Here is a 22706-nt window from a genome sequence, read left to right as displayed (position 1 = left end):
TCACGCATTTTTTCCAAGTCTGCTATTCAATTAATACCTCTTTTATACAAAAGGACCATAGACTCTTTAATATAAGACTGGTTTACATAATATAATAATATTATTATGTTCCCTGTAAAAAAAACCTACCTATGAAAAACACATGTACGAAACACGTAAAAAAAATAAAAATATTTTTATAGTGAAATATAAACGCTGTGAACCAATTAGTATGATATATTCCGTTACGTTAAGCTCGTATATTTCCCGTCGCAAATGCACGCCGTTCTCGTAAACTTTTGATGACAGATACAAAAGCGACGCTCGCGGCGTATGATTCGCGGATTAGTGACGTCACCGGTTGCCATAGCAACGCGGACATGGAGCCAATTAGCTCGCACAGCTGAACTGCTGAACTGCTCGATACAAGGAGCAAATGTAAATGGAAATAAATGCTGTTTCACTGATATCTTTTATGAGTACTTTTGCGAATTTGTTGTTGACATTTTGTAAAGGTTTTAAAAGATCGTAATGTTTTTTGAGTTCCGATATTTAAATGTTGAATTGATATAAACGTACTTTTTGATTCCTTAAATGTTAATTTTTATTGACGAAAGAAACAACCATGGCACACGGGCACCTCAAGTATCGCCACCACGGCAGTAGGCAATACTTACTTAAAGTTTACTTAAGAAAATAATTTGTACAGCATGGTAGGTAGGTATATGTTAATAAACTTTTACTCAGTCATAAATAAAACATTATATACATATATTACTGCAATTACATGGAAATCTATAAAACAGTAGAAACCAAAACAAAAGCAGCAGATAACGTAACTCTCATCAGACACACAGTCAGTCGTAGAAGGATGCCTTTACTAACCCTCACTTCCGCCCCGCACTCATGACACACGATACACTACTTAATATTATTATGATTTATTATACGATAGCTGAAGTAAATAGAATAGATCGCTAGGACTAGTACGTGTATTATTCTAGTTACCACAAATAGAAAAATATGTTTTAAACCTTTAAGTTTTAAATCTTCGCTGAAAAGTCCAGTATTCCAAGGTAGAAATCCAAGTTCCTGTTAATTCTATAATGTTATGTAAGTAAGAATGAATCGCCAAATGTGTTAGTAAGCGCATTGAGGACGACTCGACTTAATCCTCACAGGCAATAGAAATTATTTAATGATAAAGAATTCGTAAAAAATATTTGCGTCACTAAATTCTGCACTAATTGAAAACATTACCAAAAAAACTTAAATAACAATGCATGTTAAATTAAAGCTACATTTTGTATTGTTCTTCTATTAAACCCTAGCTCTGCAATATGACAAAAAGTATGGCAAAGAAACTCAGTTAAACCGTTTTCTTTTGTATAAAGATAATCCTTGCAAACGCGTCAAAATTATACCAAACGTGATGCATTCCATCAGAAGGATTTAGTCCGAATTTACTGAAAGCTGAGAGAGGCTTTCAAAACATAATGCACTGCGTACGTATTCATATATAAGTTAGCGAGAATTAACTTCAACTGACAAAGTTTACTATTGTGTTTTGAAATAAACTGTGTTTGAGAAATCACAGAATTTTATGAAATACGCGATATAAATATGAACATAAATTATTTTATTAAAGACAACCGATCCAAAAAAAGGAGGTTCTCTTTTTCTTTTGTTCTTAAAAGTAATTTGCAACTGATTTGTATCAGTATACCTGTTATTTTTATAAATAGTCGTAGTAGTAGTCCTTGTCTATATCCTGTCGAATTACCCAAATCAGTTAATTTGTTTCGTCATACTTTATATTTAAAAATGAATCGCCAAATTTGTATCTTAGCGCAAAACTCAAAAACTGCTGAACCAAATCGACTTTTTGTTTTTGTTAAAATTGTCTTTAAGACATTGGAAAGGTTTAAATGCAAACAAAATTCGTGAGCGGAACTATTATATTCGTATGGATGGAATGCGATTGTAAGTGTGATATAAAAGTGAAAATCAAAGTATCAAAAGAATTCTGAATCTGTTCGAGTATCAAAGAATTAAACAATTAAAGTAAACCCAGGATTAATCAAGTACAGTAACAAAAAATATTTTAAAAAGTATCCCTGATTCAATCGAATCCTTTCCCGGAGCAAATATTCAGGGATCAGGAGCGCCATTTATTTTTCCATCCAATAAAACAATTACGTGGAAACAAACTAATTAGTGAGGCTTGTTATTTCGTTAATTGTAAAATGACGATACTGTTTATCGTGCCGTTGATTTTATGTCATTTTGGTATTGGACTACTGTGATAAGTGCGTGCGATTGCGGTCATCGTGAACATTTTGGAAAAAAACCTGTATATTTTCTGTTATATTTTTTTTGTTTTTTGTACTTTGTTGTTATTAATATCGTGAAGTAATAGAATTTAACAATCTGGGTATTATTTAAAGTCACCTATAAAAATGGGTTCATGAAAATGTGAAACTGCAAGTCGATCCAGCATAGTTTACACACGTCATGATAATATGGGACAATTCACAATACAATTTCTTATCATCAAGATTCAGTTGCACAGTTTATAAGGCTCATAGAGAGTTATAAAAATCATCAATTCTTTTATTAGTACAGACGCTATTGATGGTCAAATACAGTAGGTGAATTTATCGCTAGTCCGGAAGGACCAACGAGAAGAGCTGGCAAGAAACTCTTGACCACTCTTTTTCGTCGCCAAATACTTTTATTTTGTTCTACTATAAACCCATCGATTGTGCTACGAGCTACCACCGATTTTACCCAACATTGTATTGATGTATTTAATATTGTACGTTCATCTAACATTTTAAACAATCGCCTATATCCTTCTATCCCGCTCTCACACATGACTGCACATCACCCCACGACAGATATTAACAGGTATTATACATACATAAATACATACAAATAATTCGCGCATTACACCGTGAGCGGATCATGTGCGCGTGTTAATTTAACGAGCAGTATCGACTGCGTGCCGCGACCGTGTCGTTACGGTGTCGTTACGTTGTCGTGCCGCCGTCGTCACTGCGACGTTGCCTTTATTAGTAAGTTAGTCGATGAGGAAGCTTTATGCTCCGTCAATTGGAAAGTTGCTATCTACGTTTTTGCTTGCGTGTGTGAGTATGGGTGCAGTGGAATTTTACCTTTCAGTGATGCAAAACATGTGTTGTATGAGTCATGTTGAAATTCTATGGGATGAATAACTTCAAGCGTCAGTTTGAAAATTAACAAAAGGACATGTCCCGTTTTGGCCCTAAAATACAAACATTTATTAAGCAGAATAAATTTTACTTATATGCATAGAGTATCTTAAAGTGTACGGATATTACAAAAAAATAGATTTTTCAACACCTGCATTCATGAGAAAAATAACAACACTTATAATGCATTTGTTACATAAAATGGAGCGTTTTATTTCTTAATTGTTGTCAAACTATGTATAACGGAACGTTTTGTATAGACAACCACAGATTTATGACAACTACGACATATGCGTCTGATGTTGCCATTATAATAATACTTATAATGTTGCTGTTATTTGAGTAATAATCTGATAGTAAACGAATTTTCAAAATTGATTTACAAAAAAATGCAGGTGTAAATAATTTTTATTTTTGTCATTTAACACCCTTTTCATTATGCTCTATTCATGTCTAAAAGTTCAAGCTGCTTAAAAAATGCTATGAACCTAAAACCACTCTCTATACAAAACGAGACCATGTCCTTTGTTCACAAATACAACCAAGTAGTGACAAAATTATAGCGAGACGAGGCAAACAAAAAAAAACAAAATGATCATTAAAAGAGCAGTCTATCACCTGTTTTAATTGTATATGTTGTTGTACAAAACATCCCGTGGAGCGAGTTTCCGTGTCGAATTAGAACGTTTCAATTTGTCTCATAAATCATTCTGGTCTCTAACAAATCAATAGCTACACGCTTGCGATTAAATAATCGCATGTGTGCCCAATCCATGGTTTATGTGAGTCGTTCGTCACTGTCGCCATGTCGCTCTGTGCCATTCACTACCTTTATTTACCGGATCTATGGCGTTAGAATGTCATTCAGCCGCAATAACTCATTAGATTCCCAACCATTTCTATTTCACATTACTGATAACAAAACCTGTAACACACATTCAAACATTCAATGGACTAACTTTCCTCACTAATTCGAGAATTAAATGTTGGAAACAACATAGGCGTCGCGCAAACTTCTGTTCACAAGAGAAAACTAATCTTAAAGAGATAGGAACCTCTTCATTATCGTGAAAGCATTCAGCTGCAAATCGCACGTGCCCGTCGCCCGCCGCCGCCCGCCGACCGACTAGCTTCAAGCGACGGGGCGCGCCGCAAACTTGTAAAAGCATATCGCGCGCTTGTAACTCCGAGTATATAAGCCGACGCTCCGACGACGCCCCGACCCGTTGAAAAACGCCAAAATTCGACGCCAGAAATGAACCAACGAACGGTGAAATTACGGGCCCGGACGAGTTCGCGCGCGAGAAAAAAATAACCCCCAAAACGGGCGAAGCAATTTGTCTTAAGTGGCTAAAACAGTGAAATATTCGGGAACTTTTAAAGCGTATTAAAGTTTAGCCGGACCTTTTGTAGATGTGTGAAGCGATAGGGACGGGACGGTTAGCCGCGATTTTCCAGAGGTGATGACGCGTTTCTACGCCTCGTTTTTAATTAATACGAAAAGTTGTGCGACCGTCGTCGTCGGGCCCTGCGAGCCGCGCGGCGTGCAGCGGCGTGCGGCGGCGCGGGTGGCTGCCCCGCCTTATTGTGCGCTTTAATTATATAAATACACGAGTCCTAATGAACAGGAGGCGACACCTCACCGCGCCGAGACTCTTAATTCCGTCGAGGGTAACTTTTATAAATACGGGAAATATGGAATCATAAAGTTAGACAATGAGCTCGTTATGCGAATGAAATATTTCAGACTTGAATAAATTAAAAAGGGACCTTTTGAAAGCGGCTCAGTAGTGTGTTTACCGTGATAGCGCGGCTCATGTTACTTCATGTTTTTTTCATAATTTGTTTTATTGCGTACTTATTTGCGCGTGTAATTTAGGCGAGTCGCAGCCATCTGTCACAGGGCGTGTGCTCGTTACAATTTACAGTTATTACTTCGACGAGAGAAGCTGTTTATCAGTAGTCACAGTACTCACTGTACTCACAGTAGTGCTTTAACTGGAACTATTTAAAATGTAAATGTGCTTCGTAGTAGGAAAATATTCTTTGAAGTTCGGAGTTAGAATTTTAAGTTGTAACAGTTTTAACTAAGTAGACAAAAAAGTTGTTGAGATTCTATTAGACGAGGTTACACGGGGAGGTCGCGACTTGTCGCGGGGTGTCGCGAGTCGCGTGTCGCGGCGACACGCTATGAATTAATTATTGTTGTACAGAGCTCTTGTTTCTTGTGACGCGGAGTTTTGTCGCGCGACGTAAAGTTGCCGCTCAGTGGCACGGACAGAGCGGCGTAAATAAAACATTCTTCAAAACTTCCCGTATTTATGACACTGAACAAAATTTTGGGACTGGGCGCTTGTAAATTTGAATACTAATATTTTTTCTTTAAGTTTGTTGACTTGTTCTTGTTTATTTTAGTGCTATTTAACACCTAGTAAAATTTCTGAATATATATTAAGTACAGTTCATTATTATTTAGGGACTCAGAGACGATAATTGCTCTCAGACATATATTATTTTTGATGTCGCAGTTCCGTTAGTTGAGTAATATTTGAGTCGAATATATCTTTGCCTAAGAAGATTTTCAGAAGTCTAGAGCATCCACAAAAGCAACTAGAAACCAAGGTCCAAAATTATATTAAATAGCATTTTTACATCAGAAAACACCTCCACCAGAAAAAAATCAAATAATAACAAAGATTAAATCGCTGCCCGCTCTAATCAAGCTAAGCTCTCTGGCTAGGTGTCGTGTTAAACTTGCATATTCCGAGGCAAGGTTGTAAACTTTACAAATTGCATGCACCGTCACTTGTCGCGACTCTCAACGAGCTACAAAGACAAACTGACCACTTTAACTACTTAAACGTACCTTATTTCATAGTGAAAAAGTTAAGAGATTTTTTGTTTTCCTAACTACACTATAAAAATGTTCAGTACAGGAACCGTCTGTAAATAGTCCCACTAAGGTATAGACGTGCTTATTTTGCCAAAATAATATTTTGAAGGAAACCTGTCCTTCTTAAGGTTATAAACTATCACCGAGCCAAACTTCAGGCAAATGAGTTCAACCGTTTTTACGTTAAATTTTAATGTGAAAGCAAAGAGTGAGTGATACAATGTTTGAGGTCTCGCCTATACTACAAAAGAGCGACAAGCAAACACATTTTCACACTTCGATTGCCTTCGCTTCCGACGTAACTATAGCAAATACCGTCTGCAAAACTACCATACAGTGTGAAAACCAGCGCTTCAGGCAATTATCACGAACACCGATAGCAACAAGAACAGCTATCTCACTCGCACCTACAGCCAGTTAAACCTACAGAACAAAAGTTTATTTTTTGTTTCTTTCTTTTACTTGCCAACTTCCACCAACTACAGATAAGCACTTTCTTTTAAAAACTGTTTTCTATGCGATTGAATCTCCGGCTTGAATTTGAATAACGATAGTTCTTTTATTTTGAATTGGAATGTTTTGTGTTTGAAAAGTCTTTTAAAGTTATTGGTGAAATGAATGAATTGCCAAGTTAATGTAACAGGCACATCACACATAGTGGTAGACATTTAAACGCACCTTTCCTGTGCCCATTAGGTCAGTTATTATACAGCTAATAAATAAGGATATTGACATAGACTGGTGTAAAATAAAATCGATATACCGAAGAAGAAATCTCACGTTTCTTCTATAATTTTGAAACCATATTCTAATTATAATCAATCCACGGAAACATGACAGTAAGATCGTTTCAAATGGAATCCATCTTTAATTAATCCATGGTATGACACGCCGAATAACTCTAATTTTCAACATAAAGTACCTAAATCATCTACCTAACTAACACCAGCTTCATGACGTACCTGTATAATGGAATCCCAGCATCATCCCTGAACCAGAAGACCATGTAGACCTTGTCGTTGGCGGCGGTGCCGAGGTCGCAGGGGAACGACGCCACCATGCCCTCCACGGCCTGCACGTCCACTGTCCTGACACCAGCTGTAGACAAAGAGAATATGTTAGGAAATACTGTGATAATATTGTGGAGAGAATTTTAATCTGGAGTTATTTTGTCAGAATGTTGGTTGATAGTTATGAGATGAGTAATACTGAAAAGGGCTGTTTGTGCCTAAAAGTTTGTAGTTTGTTAGAAGAATATTTGATAATCTTTTGTTATCTTAACCTCATGCTGGTTTTTCAATACATTTATGATTTCTTGAGGATAAAATTAGACGACGACACTTGGATTTTTTTGTTCATACTAACCCAACAATGCATCCTCTGGTTATATATTTTAATAATGTGATGATATAATTATTATGAGAACGAAATGCGTGAAATGTTATCACAACAAACATCACTCAAATTCTTCAGATTGAGACAGATGACATTCATAGACAATAGTTAATTTATCATTCCAAAGATTATTCAAGAACATATTTATAGAGGTTTTTATTTAAATATAGCCCTCCAAATTTTACAAAATTGTTCGTAAGCATTAAAACTTAACAACACAAAACATTACGACTTAATACCGGTAAAACTAAAAACCACAATTTAAATATAGGTTAACGAGTAGCTAATAAAGCTCACGTGACTTTAGCTATACAACCAGTATATGAGCAGCGCGGTCCCTTGAGCAACAATACAATAATGCGCACTCCCCGCGAGTCCATTAGTATGATAACGAGATCGGAAGCGGAGCTCGCTCCGGGACTCGGCCCAGAGAACATTGCCACAATTATACGCAGTGTCTTAGATACGATGTGTTGTTGTCACATTTCATGCCTTGGATTATGTTAGATGACATCTATAAGAACTAAAATCTAATGAGTCACAGTCAGGTAGATTGTGCGACGACGGTTAAAAGTATCTATCTATATCTTAAAATGAACATTGAAAATACTGTTGCGAAATAAATTGAACTTTTTTGTATCAAAAAGTGCTTATAATTAAACAATTAGGCTAGTTTAAATGGATATTAATTAACTTAAGAAAGGAAAAAAAAAATATTCTGAAAACTGAACTCGGGAAGACGAAATATAACGCGGAAGTATTAATATTGCAGTAGCAGTAGTGCTTCTATGAATCTCTTTGCTTATGCTTCTGCCATAACTCAGTGAGAAACAAACCTATCTATACACAGACGTTAACCAAACCCAACATGTTTCCAAAATCCTCTAATTGGAGGAGGAAAGATCCCAAATTGGGAGTTCCTAAAGGACCAACTACAGGACCACACCTGACAAATAAATCACTCGCCTTTCAACAGACGTTATAATTTAAACTCGCATTCGGGTCACTGGGATCCTTTCATTCAATTACATGGACTAGTATTATCTCGTGTACTCGCCTCTATTCAACGTAATCCAGTAGTAAGCCATTGTGTGCTTCGCTTGCAGGCCCTTTGTACACCTAGGTTATTAATTATGTCTCCAGCATCTGTTTAGACTGACTGCACATCCATTCAGACAAACTTGCCTCGGATTCGTGAATTGTTCTTCTTTTGTCTTTGTTATTGAGTTTCGGTCGAATTTGTTGGGTTTTCTTTGTTTTTACGTTTTAAATGGAGTTGGTAATGAGTGTGCTTGATAAATAGGGTTAGGTTTTTGTATAATTAACGTCTGGATGTATGCGGGACGAATGGTTGGTTTGTTTGAGGGTTTTTTGTTCGTGTTATCTTGTTAGGTATTTTGAATACATTAATCTAGGTTTTCAAATTACAATTTGTTTTGAGTTTAAGTTATCTTATGTATATTCTTCTTTTTAATCGTATGGCTAGTAGTCAAGCTAGTGTCAAATTTGTTCAAGCCGCCCGAAAGCCTTAGACATGGCTTATGTATATTGAAGTTCATTCTTGCATGACATAGTTTAGACTTACTAAAAAAATGTCTTAATGATACCTCCGGTATCCGAGATTAGAGCATTACAACTGTTTATGAACTGGATAACCAAAAGATATGACTTCTTTTCAGTACAAATATAATCTCATCACAATAATATATTGTTATATTTTGTACAATTACCCGTGCATAAGCTATTAGATAGAAATGTATGCAAACTGATTTGTATGTTAAAAGTATTGTTAGAAATAACAAGGACGGGCGGAGTGGTTCAGAGAGCCAGGGTTGTTCCCGTAACGAGACGTCGACGCTGCGGTGGTTTATAACAATTGCGATATAGTGTAGGGCTGCCACTGGCTGGATTTTATTGCATGTTTATGAAACTTGATACTCCTTGCATGAAAGGATGTAGAAGTGCTTCGTCGTATAAATGTTTTTTTGGGTACCTAATGTGAAGTTGATTTCTGTTATATTCTAATTAGTTCTAATGCTAGCTACTTATAATGCTAGTTTTGTTATCATACAGTGCTATGTTGTGAATTTATTGCATGATTGTGATTGAAATATTATATAAGACACTTATTTGTTTGTAACAAGACAGAAGAGTAAGAGCACTTTCAAATCATAAACATGTGTCAATTCATTGGTACCATACTTAGTAGTTCTTACTTACTAATATTTTTTTTGGAAAAAAAAACTTTCTTGATGTTTAAATAAAATTCTAATTTATACTTTTTTTAAATGTTTCATTTTATTTTAAAGAAGGATGTACTAATAATCAGTGGCGTAGTTTTATTGTGCTATCTATCTTAACCATCGCACGTTCCTGAAAATGGACACCGTCTTCAGCCATAAATAACACAAACACAATATAATCAAAAATAAATTCATTTCACGCGAACTCGTCAGTATTCTCAGTAACCGTCAACCTCAATCAATTCCAAGGACATTACAATCAATCAGCACGTGACACCCCTAGCGTCGCCGGTAGTGAGCGATCGCCGAATTTGTACCCCTAATGAGGAGACTACAGGGTTGTCGCGTGTCACATCGACGCCTCGAGACGAATGCATTTTTAATAGGCCGCCTTAGTTCCGTCATCGATCATTAATGTCGTGTCAATTATTAGAGGAATTGAAATGTTAATAGATTTCAGTTTATTGAATTTTAGAATTAGTTTAAATAGATATACAAATAAAGTATATTTTGCTACTCTAAATTAAATAATTATAGAATTAATGACGACATAACATGTTCTACTTATATAGACTTGCATATTTATGAACTCAGTGAACATATTTGTATTAAATTGACAAGATGTAATGTGATGATGCAAATGTAAAAATCATAATAGTTTTGTCATTTCCGATTGCCTACCCCTGAAGCAACAAGGCGGTTCGAACCAATACATATTATTACCCAATTTATATATCCAGTAAAATATCGCTTCGTTTAAAATAAAACAAATGGCGGCTCCGTTTATTTGTAAATAATTAAATATACTTTATAGTTAAATGAAAAACAATAAACGCGTCTGCATCAGATTTAAATGAAGGCTTTTGAATCGCTTATTGTCAGACAAATTGTATAGGTAATGAAAACATGTCCCGAAATTTCATATTTCTCGCGTTAAAATTAAATTTCGTAAATAAAAACTCGAATTTATAACTGTGAATGAGTATGACATGAAATCTCATTAATAAATTAACGTCGAAAACATTCATTTATGAAGTAGTGTTAATTATTGGACGTCGGGGGTTCGTGTGACGTCGGGTATCATCGGGTGTTGTCGGGTATTGTCGGGTGCTGTCGGGCTGATGTCGGGCTCATGTCTGACTATGGTGGCGCACTGGCCACATTCACAGCGGCAATTAGCAGCCACAGGCAGGGGCTTTTAATTATAGAACCAATAATTGGTCACGTAACGCGGATTATAGGCCGCGTAAGCACCCACCGTTGAATTATAAATTTGGCGTCATTTCGCGGTAGAGGGCACTGCCAATTGTCCGGGATATGCGTCTAGGTGTTCCAGCAATTACTGCTGCAGCTAGCTTTGTTCCTGGATTTGTTTTCGTTCCGAGCCTAAGTGCGATAATTATAGAGCACTACAAGCTAGAATATTACAGGTTATATAGATTAAAAACCTTACATATTTCTTGACAAATATAATGTAGGTACTTGAAAATGTTATTCCTGCAGAATTCGATGATCATAATACAAAATTCAGAGCAGTAGATAGTAGGATTGTCCAATGAAATCGATAGTGCTAGAAAACCTCTTCTTCAGTCTATAATACATATTACAAAAAGCGGTCGTAACAACACCAAAATTCAGTGTGGCAGCACTCGGCAGCAGTGAAGGAACGTGTTTGTAAATCACAGGCAGTGCATGTGGATTAAATATAAATGCAGGCTTTAGTAGTCAATGGCGGCATGCAATCCGGCGAAGTGAACGCCAGCGATAAAATGTATCAAGCGAACAAAAGCTGCCAAGAAAAGATTTAAAGAGGACGAGGCCGACGTGCTGAGACACTCACGAGCCCAGGATCCACTGCAGCTGGATATTGACTGTGCCACTTATTTGCTGGACCACTTACTGGCTTTGGGGCAGTTGAGGGGTAAGTACATGACTTTCTTTTTTTCATCACCATTTTGAATGACAATTCTTTACAGCTCGTGATTTTCATTTAATTTTGTTAAAATAAATGTGATGGGCCCCAATAAAAATGTTCAGAAGTAACAAATTGTCCCCAAAATTGTAATACAGAAATATGTCATACAACTCCTCTTGAAGTAACCACAATATACCACGAATAGCCAACATCTTCAGTTTAAAAGCAGTACAAATAACCGAAACATATATCGGGCATGAGGCATTAAGCGGCAGCTCGAGATTCTCGATAATTGGAACAGTCCATTGTGCTCGAGTGTGTGTGCTCGACTCTTGCTCGAGTCTGCTCGGGGGTGCTCGGGGGTGCTCGGGGCCGCTCGGCTTGAGGACGGAGCACGGTTACGGCCACTCGGGCAACTTCGTGCATTTATTTCGTGCATTATGTTTGGCTCGAGTGTGTTGTTATGTTTTACTTAAGGTTATGTTCCTTGGAGTTTAGATTTGTTTGTTTGCTTGTGTGTGTTTGGGATTGGTGTCGTGCGTACAATCTGGTGTGAGGTGATAATCTTAAGTTTTAAGTAAGATCCCTTTATCTACTTGGGGAAACCTAACTGTTCTATATAATTTTGGAAAAGCATGCTTATAGAAAATTGGTTGCAATTAATTTCTAGTTAATTCGTCTACCATCTGAACTCTTTTTAATGCAAGGAGATATCTTGTCCTTAATACTACAACAGGTAAATAATTTTTAGGATTTTTTTTATTATTGACGTGTCATCATTCTCACTATTTGCCTATCCAAGGCGTGTTCCATCATCAACCCAAAGTAAACAGTGTACTTCGCCTAGTATCATGAAACATGACGATAGCTATCCACAACATGTTGTAACAAACGAATCCCATATCTTCACGGATTTCAATTAACAAATGGGGTGTGTGGCTCAGCGCTACGCGATTTTAATTACCGACGAGTGGCGTGGCGGCCGACACTTCGGTCGCGCGCGGCCACGGGTTAAATCACACACTGACATACATTGCTCGTGTAATACTGCATGACTTTATATTGTAACGAACTACGACGGCTATGGATACGGAACGCTGCGATAGTGTTTGGTGTGTCCAGGATCAAGATTGTATTGGATTTGGATGTGAATGGCTTTTATTGACTTTGTGATATTTATTTGAGTGAAGTGGCTTGATAGTTGGTTTTGCAATTGTGTGTTTATGTTAGGGATGAATGTGCTGTGATTTTGTACAGCCACGTTTTGTATAACGAAAACTATATGGTATTAGCACGAAATCGTTAGTGAATGGTTGTTTGGTGATTGTGTATGTATGAAGTTAGCCTTAAAACGTTGCCTTTATCTCGCCATGCATTTATGTATTGATTCGATTGATAATACCATTAATTTCGACAGCTATAAAATAAAAAATTACGTAAATATATAAGCTTAGTACATCCCTATAATTTCCTATTTAAGCTTAAGATAAAGTAACAACCGTTATTTTGTATCAACCAATTATTTTCAACATAAATGTAAAACGTATTTCTTCCTCAAAAAGTACAACAAAGCTAACTAATCCCGAACAACACAAAGGTACAATTGTAACAATTCGCGATTAAAAGTAAAAGAAGTAATTGTGACGTAACGAACCGGTTTGTTAATAGCTGTACGTTATAAGTTTTAATAGAGCCTTGTTCTACGAGAACTCTTTGAGAATACTGAGGGGATTGTGTTTTGTGGAGACCGTCGTCGTGTTTGTGTCATTTGACTGCAGTATTTTTAGTCTAGGCATCTTATAGGACGAAGGAGGTTTTTATACAAGTTTAATTCAATAGTCGCTCGGTTATTTCAATTCCTCGAGCTCGTGACTAAGTGGGAAAAGCAACATGGGTCCATCTGTGAAGTTATATATCCCTTGTCGAGGTGGTTCTGCAGTCTCTCCATGTAGAATACTGGTGTTTAGCTGCATCCGGTGAGACTGGAAGTCGACTCCAACATAGTAAGGAAAAAGGTTAGGCTGAATGAGTCAGTTCTATTCCATATATCTAAGTTCCAAAGTTGAGTGCTAGAGTACCAGTGTACTGCACAGAGTGGGTTACCTACACACATTATAGAATCAAAAGTAGAGCTTTGCAAAGAGTAAAATAAATATGGCGATTTTAGTAATGAATTATTGTAAAAAATATAAATATTTCCTCGAAATTACCGTTTTTCTGTTTTAAATAAATTATTTTCCTGGATTTATAATTTAGATTCATTTTATCAAAGCAAGTCCAATCCAAAAAACTTAATTAAAATTATTTTCCTCATCTCCAAATACAAAACCATTCGTCTAGCTAAAAACAGGCGAGTACAAACCTCAGTAGCGTAATGTCATACTGAGTAATTAATTAGACACCTACCTGCGTCGAGCAATCAATCAAGACATACCGCGATTGTTTAAGAGTGAAATATGGTGATATTACCTCTCCCTCCCCCCTCCACACTCTGCCACCTGGCTGACAGAGAGGGGAGACGTCCAGATGAGACAACCTGTAATTTCCCTACGATCATCCACCCACATTTATCTTCATTAGTATTTTATAAACTTGGACCAAAAATAGAATTTGGACGTGTAATTAGAGATGTTTGAATAATTTGAGAAATGGAGTCTTTTTTATTAATTGCTTAGATCTTGTTGCGTGGGAGTGTTTTGTGCTTTGATGTACGGGATGAATGAATGGATGAATCGGATGAATTTTGATAAGATACTGCTTAAGCGATGAAACACAGGGAAGCCTTAGAAGTAACGTTAACAAAAAACTGGATTATTAATTATACATTTTAGTCTTGACCGAAGTACCTCAATTGACCGAAAAATGAAGCTAGCACTAGAATTTGATCAAGTCGGATTATTTTGTGAAGATTTATTTGATCAGTCAGCTAGTTAGTTTTAAACAAAGCTTAAAGTGGGGTTACGTCCCCCATGTGGGCGAATCGTATCAATAATGTTCTTAATAATAAGACCGCTTTTGTTACTTTGGAATAAAACATATTTAGCTAAATCTTTTCTCAAATGTCTGTCTACTTCAATCTGATGTAATATTATACCTAGACAAGTCTGTAAAAATACACCCAAGTTCTCTACTTTTGTAGTAATACCAAAAAGATTTGAAATATTAAAGTAATACAAAGTTTTTCTTGTGAATAAAGCTCATAAAGCAGTGTTTCATTGGATGAAAGAGAAAACGGTATAAACGAGTGACTGAGATTTTTAGCGCGCCAGTATTTTTATTAGTTTCGTTGTAGGCTGATTTAATAACAGTTGGTAGACAAAGACTTTTTATTAAAATGTTTTTAATCAATTAATTGTTTGTTTCAGTAAATCTTTTTTTATACTTGTTAGATTTTTAGTAGTAAGTCATTTTAATAATTCTTAGAATATTTATTATTATTAAAAAGGAATAGTATTGTTTCCCTTTGTCTACTGGGTCTCAATGCTCTGCATAATACTGAGTGAATTCGAAATATTGTCATTTTATTTATAGCAGTCTTTGTCTTTTCATTATAATATGTCAGCAAAGTACAAAACCCCTGATTTTTAAAATTAAATGTTAAAGAATTAAGCCTTGTGTGTGTTTTTCAGTGTCCTTAAAAACCTGGAACTATTCTAGAACAATCTTCTTTGTAACAAAGTGGAAACGTAATACGTCTTCGACTCACTCAATTTCATTATATACCTGACTTCACAGAGCTTCGGCGTCATCAAATAAAATGCAGAAACCCAAACGAATAATACCGCGGCTGTATCTAATTTAAATAATACCAAGATAATGTCGACTCCATTGTTTCACAAACAAAAGGGCTTATCAACCGAAACACATCCCGTGAAGTGGTGTATAACGAGATACACAGTTCTTTAGCACTTAGGGGATTGGGCATCTGTTGTTTTCACCAACTGCGTGGTAGCAACGTCGCAACGGCGGACCAACTGCGTGGCAACAGCGTGGCGATTGCGTGATAATTAATATTCATAATCGCGTTAAAGAAACCGCAGTTTATTCGTCTTAACTGTTTTATATCACAATTTTCCGGCTTTATTATTAATGGTCGTCGCTTTGTTCAGTTTCATAATTGATTAAGTTGTGTAATTTGGTTATTAATATTGTTTTTACTGGGTGGTGGAACAATGGCGCCGTAAACGCTTTGTGTGAGTTAAATATGCTATTAGTGCAGTGGTTGTTTATCAGTGAAGCGGGGCACCAATCGATGATAATCCAGACTCGTTTTTCCGAAGAGTAAATTACGCGAAATATTGACATTATGTGGAATTGAAAATTTCGACACTGAGCAAATGTTTTCTTCAATTGTTGAATGTTGACCACGAGGGCCACTAAGCCACGCAGTCATTTCGCTTGTCGCAAAAAATACTTGGTAAACTACTTATGAGCTACTACATTCATCCCAACAACGGTCTGTTAACAGTCTACAATTACTTGAAACTGTAAAACTGCACAATATTACTTGAAACATCTCATAACTTTTATATTTCCTCAGAAGAATAGCGTTGAATGACGTCTCTCGTCGGTAAGCGTCTGTGTTGAGGTGCTATGTCATTGTATACCATTGCTCACGTTTGTCTTTTGAGGCTTAGCGAGCTTTTTGAAGAAACTATTTAGTATTGGGTCTTTGTCATCTCATAACCTTACTTCTGTTAATAATTGAAACAATTTTGCAATGATTAGGCAGAATAGTCTCGGTTACTTTATTCTATATACTCTATACTCGGAAACGTTAATGTAAAAATAAATGTTTTTTCCCGACGACTACTGTCCGCTATTCTTTGGATATGATTAGTTATATTTCATAGTTAGACAATAATTAGAAAACAAATGTCATGACATGTTGTCATCATGGATCAAGTGGATTATAAATTTATATCTAGTTACTAATTATGTAATAAGTTTTAAAAGACTAACAATCATTATCCTTAAAAATCCTCTTTTATCATTAAAGTTACCAAACGACTAAATTCCTACAAACCAAATCAAAAACACAAAACATAATTCCCAAACTACCATACACAGACCGATAACAAATAAAACTTTATTCAATATCAATTCAATACATTTGAACCCACTTGAGTTCGCAGTTCGTTTCCCAAACACCGCACATTGCCGTACATTGCCTTAGTTCCCCACTATTTTCAATTTCCTTGCTAATAAGAACCAGCAATGAACGTATAAAAGCAAGTGTTTATAAAGAACAATAGCTTGCTATGAAATATAAGATTTAAAAATGTATTTTTAAAGGAAAATGTGAAGTAATTATAGTCAAGGATAGTGTTTTTAGTTTCCTGCACAATATAGCGGTTAAAAATTCGTTTTCGGTTTTCAGTGCGAAGCTTGTATTTTGAAAAGAATCGTGTTTAAGGATGGTTTTATTTTGAAAGTACACGTATTTTATGATACCATATTTTGTCGACCGACTTGTACGCATTGTATACATTACTAGAGGCCGCCCGCGACTTCGTCCGCGTGGAAACCCTTCCCGTGTAAATCCCGATCCCTCAGGAAGTCCGGGATAAAAAGTAGCCTATGTATTATTCTGGGACTTCAGCTACCAATTTTCATTGTAATCGGTTCAGTAGTATTTGCGTGAAAGAATAACAAACATCAGTACATAGTAATACATACATTCTCACAAACTTTCGCATTTATAATATTAATAGGATTTTCTCAATGTTTTTGAGAAATGTCATACACAGTTCTTCAATCCCTTTTTCGCATATTCTCCACTTCAAAACCTCGCAATCAAATCACACCACAAACATCAACAGTATTTGAATAAAACATATAATTGCGAGCTAAAAGGCCACAGAACAAGTAACAAACAGAGCCGGCAACACAACTCATAATGAAGCCGCGTCTGTTTTAAAACTACTTCATGTGAGTGCACTTAATTGCTATGCATTTGTTATGTTCTAACTGTAGGCTTTCAGGCTGTATGCGAATATATTTATAGACTGTTTTGAGAATGGAAAAGGTATTTAATTGTGTTTTCACCGAAGAGTTGGCGAAAAAAGTATTCAGGTTTTTTTATTTTGTATCATTTGTATTCTTTGTCCTCAACCCGCAATTGACCAGCGTTGTGGACTAAAAGGCCTAAAATCACTCTCATTATGGGAGGAGACCCTTGCCCAGTATTGGAACATTAATGCGTTAAATTTATTTATTTTTGTATTCTTTGGAATGTTATTAAAGTTAGTTTATGCTTGAAAGTTTGACAGCCAGTCTTACCGATGGTTATCGTGTTATAACCCAGGTAACCGGGTTGTGAAGCTCCGATAGGCAGTTGTTCCATGTAAAATACTGCTATTTAGCTGCATCCAGTGAGACTGGTACCTGACTCCAACAAAGTTTGTAAGAAAGGCTAAGCTGATATAGTTCTATGGACTCGTACTAAACTACTCATAGTATACTAGACCCATATTAACGTACTTCCTTAAGTTAAGTACAACTCATTAACAACACCAAGTATTTATAAAACACTCAAAAACCTCGCTAAGCGCTCTCTCAGACACGTTATCAAAAGCTATAGAAATTGACGACGCGATCAGCGTATCTGCGTTACCGCTAATACAGGTATAATACAGGTATAACACAGGTATAATACAGGTATAATACCTGTAACGAAGTGTCTTGCAACACGACGGGTAATTACACACTTTCGTTCGTTAATCAACGCCTCGCGAGCGAAGCGAGGTGTTGAGCGATTTTGTAGGAAAGTATTTTTGAATATTAGATTTAATGGTGAAATAATCGGTGAATTAAATCATGAGTAGGTACGCATAGTATTTAAACTTGCCCTTTGACTTATTCTTATCATATCTTATCTTGAAGGTATTATGCGTAACTATATGTTTGGGTCAAATTAACACAGTATTTCTTAACCTGACCTATATACAGGCTGTATTCAGCATTAGATCGAATTAAGTAATTCATGATAACGATTATAATTCGAGCATAAAGTATATCATTCATAATATCTTGGTGTTTATCACCTGCGGTCAAATTTAAATGCCAACTATTAAGTAAATAAAAGTCAAAATTATATGGATACACATCTAAAAAAAAAACATTTTCATAACATAAATAATATCTATCATAACAGAAACACGAAATCTTGAACATCGAAAGCAATTAAGTAATTTTATGTGAAAATTACTTAGAATTTGTTCCATCAATATATTATCCTCTTCAGTAATTACATCACATATCAGATTAAAGCGAAAGGATTACAAACTTCTTGGAAACTCCAAAAATAACTTTTCATCCCAACCATGACGGATTGACCCCGAAGTTTTATCAAAATCTGATTTTACTTTTAAAAAGGAAACTGAAGAGCCAAAGTATAAATTTATATCAAAAATACTACTCATAATTTTAATCCATTTCTGTCCCACAGCTGGACAAGAATGGAGAACCTTATCCAGCAGTGGGATAGTAATGACCAGTTGATTCTAAAGTTCCGAGCTCTCTCTCATTTCGCGTGCGTTGAAGACTTTGCATCCATTCAAGAACTGTATAAAATAACTCTCAGGTATACAAGATTTCATCACGATGTTTTCTTCCACCGTCAGAACAAGCGATAATTATTTCTAATACACTCATAACCTGTAAATAATACTAAATTTTGTAGCAACGTATGGTTCCCTTCATATCATAAAGACTATTATACAATCTTAAATGTCATCTTCCCTCGCATGTAACGTCTCTATCTTTAAAATGAACGTTTATAGTACTTTATTAGGGGGATACTGGTGTATGGGAAGTTAAGGTGGTTTCTCACTGTTGAAGCTATGAAGTTATGTCACAGTGAAGTAGTATAGCTATTGAAGCTTTTGAATTATCTGTGATGCCACTCTTGTTTAGCAGCAAAGCCTTTTGCTATCATGGGCAACCGCGTGCTTCGGGAACATTGTCATATATTTGTATACGTTCCATTGTTTTCTGAGGCCTCACCTTCCACATCTAGTTTTTGTTAAGGATTTCTAGACTAACTGCTGAACATTATAATCGCATTTCGATATCCTACAGTTATGATCGATATAATTTTTGGGCACAACATCAGCTATAAAAAGAATCACGTACAAAAATCTTGTCTGAAAGTATTGTGTTTTTACTATGCTTTGCTTCATCTCGCTTCGCTTTGCCATTGGAAGAGTGTCCTAACGTCGTAGTAGGCGTAAAGCACGCACGCCGCGATACGGCACGCATCCCCTTCAGGGCCTTTTGTGAACAACTACCAGCTATCGAGTGTCGCAATTAGGTCACACGCACGGAACTCTCATCACAGACCTTTTTACACGTTTTTGAAAGAATACTCTCGCACTGGGATGTATGAAAAATTATATTTAGAAATGAAAAACTTAACATAAACAGATATCAACCACTTACGTAAAGTTCATGTGTATTGCAAAGAACTTTGCTGTTTTCGAAATCCATAGTTGACACAGACATACCAAGACACGCCTTTTTCCCATAGAAGTAGGCAGAGTCCAAAAAACGCAACTTGCTACTATACGATCTATCGATGCGAAGGAAACTATCCTTAGAGTTGATAAGTTCTTCGAAAAAAACCCTTTCGTCCAGCATCGTACATAGACGATGTATATTCTTAAGAGAACCATTAGCCACACATATACCGTATCCACAAAGAGCTCACTACGAGCCGTGAGTGGAGGCGAGCATTGTCCGCGTACATCGATGGCTGCCACTTGAGCGCCAACGCCTCTTGCCCTCAAAACCCGCTTTGTATGCCGAACATCGTGGAAATATTGCTAGCGATCGGTTGCTTAGTAATTGTGTAGTAGTTGCACTGACATTTTCGGAAGGAATTATTTTGTGCTATGTACAGTTCGTGAAGATGATTTTGGGAGCTATCTATGAACGAAAGAAGTATCGTCTTAGCTATATCTTACTAATAACGCAATAAGTATCAATAATTAGTACAAGGAGTTTTTCAAACAGAGCAAAAGTATATATTTGATCAAAATCCTCTTTAGACACGATGCTTGCAAACAAATGCTTGAAATCAATTGAAACCAAAATATAATGATTGTGTTAAAAATATACTAAGCAACTATCGCACGATGATCGTAAGATTTTGATGCATGGATGGAATGAAAGCGTAGCGCTACGGTGCAATGGCATCAAGGACCGTTCGTAGCTACGTGTAGTACCGCGTAGCAAATACGATTTTTTGTAAGCTGAGCAAGCTACGCCGAGTGCAGAATTTTAACTACTGTATTGATAAAGAAATCTCAGACATGTAGCCTTTATATATATATTCGCTTAGCCTTTGTTCCAAACTATGTTGGAGTCGGCTTCCAGTCTCACCGGATGCAGCTGAATACCAGTGTTTTACATGGAGCGACTGCCTATCTGACCTCCACAACCCAGTTACTTGGGTATTAACACGATACCCTTCGGTAAGACTGGTTGTCAGACTTTCAAGCTTCTGACTACTGTTAACGACTGTCAAAGATCTTCGAAAATGACAGCCGGGACCCACAATTTAACGTGCCTTCCGAAACACGGAGGAACTCGAAATGTATAAGATGGTCACCCATCCACGGAACAACCTCGGCAAGCGTAGCTTAACCTCAAAGATCGATCCGTGCGGCTGTTGTAAACTAAGCCACGAGCTCCTCCAGCCTTTGATGGTACTAATATTAAATTATATACATAATATTTTGTAATTATTTCGCGTCAGTAAAAAGCAAAACATAAAAATAGTACTAGCATGATATTTGATGAGATCACATTTATGTGAATTAAAATATTTAGTTCGTTTTTTAGCGATTGGTTCCACGAATGATGTATAAATGCTGTTAGTTATATTGAATTTATTTAGAATGTGAAATGTGAAATATAATTTCTAGCATACTTTTGGTATTGCAGCAAAAAACCAACATTCATGATCACATTTCCGATTAATCAAAGCGTAATATTTTTGAAACCTAATCTAAAATTAAATTCCCTGTAAAATGATTTTCCTACATATAATAAAAAAGCAAGATCCAACAAAACCTAATTTCACAAAAAAATCTCTCCAGTCTTCTTCCAACGGTGAAGAAAGACATCGTGCTACAGGTCTGGGAGTACTTTATAAAAGTTCTTGAAGGTATGCAAATTCCACGCACTTAGCCAGCGTGGTGAATTTAAGTCTTAACCCCTCCCTCATTCCGGGAGGAGACCCTGGCCCAGTTGTATTAAATTCATTTATTAGATCATATAAAAAAAGGAACAAAAGACCACATTAAAACTCCAAATTGATTAAATGGAACTGAACAAATCAAACAATCAGAATCAATTCACAATATCCGAGTCAGTGATCTGACTTCACCTCGAACGACTGCATTATGGCGGAATAATTAGTTGACGTGGAATGGCGATTATTTATCGTTTTGTTGAACGCCGATGAGCGCCGCTGAGCGCCGCTGAGCGCCACCCAGTGGGCGAGTGCTCAATAAATAGGCACAAAGCAGACAAAGGAACAATGCTATTGTTTCTGCGCCGGACGCTCGCGCCTCCGAGCCTTGCAGACGAAGTGTTGTGCGCACTGCTGGGTTTTTGTTCTATGGTTATAGTCCTTTGTGGCTCCAATTATGCATGTGTTAAGGTTAAGGAATTATAATTTATGTTTGACTTTTACCATAATTATGATTCGTTTTTAGCAAGCTCAAAGATTAATCAGCCTTATAATTGTCCACAAGTGTGTTTTACAGAGAAATGTCATAACCATGTGATCAGTATTTATCGGACTGAAACTATATCTGTAGCCCGATTTTTTACCCCTATTGGCTATTGGCAACCGCTTTCGGGAAATTTGGTGAGAAAATCTTAACAGCACCTCGGACAGACATCGAAGGAACTAAGATAAATGTCAAACTATAGATATTTGATAGCACACAAACACATGGTACAGAATCACAGTAGTTACAGTTATTTAGTCATATTCGGTTTAATGAAACAAATAAACCTAAGACGTTTCTTAAATT

General features: G+C 36.4%; 1 protein-coding gene across 2 annotated transcripts in view; it reads right to left on the bottom strand.

Moving 5' to 3' along the window:
• side-II (sidestep II transmembrane protein) overlaps positions 1-22706 on the bottom strand; it is a 361927-nt gene that overhangs the window by 205784 nt on the left and 133437 nt on the right. For both annotated transcript variants that reach the window (XM_076136708.1, XM_076136709.1), the window contains exon 3: positions 7068-7203. In XM_076136708.1, the coding sequence (XP_075992823.1) occupies positions 7068-7203 (136 nt within the window). The remainder of the gene's footprint in view (positions 1-7067; positions 7204-22706) is intronic.

This window comes from Anticarsia gemmatalis, chromosome 3, assembly GCF_050436995.1.
Source record: "Anticarsia gemmatalis isolate Benzon Research Colony breed Stoneville strain chromosome 3, ilAntGemm2 primary, whole genome shotgun sequence".
Taxonomy (NCBI): domain Eukaryota; kingdom Metazoa; phylum Arthropoda; class Insecta; order Lepidoptera; family Erebidae; genus Anticarsia; species Anticarsia gemmatalis.
The sequence above is the reverse complement of the archived record's forward strand: the minus strand, read 5'-3'. Positions and strand labels throughout refer to the sequence as shown.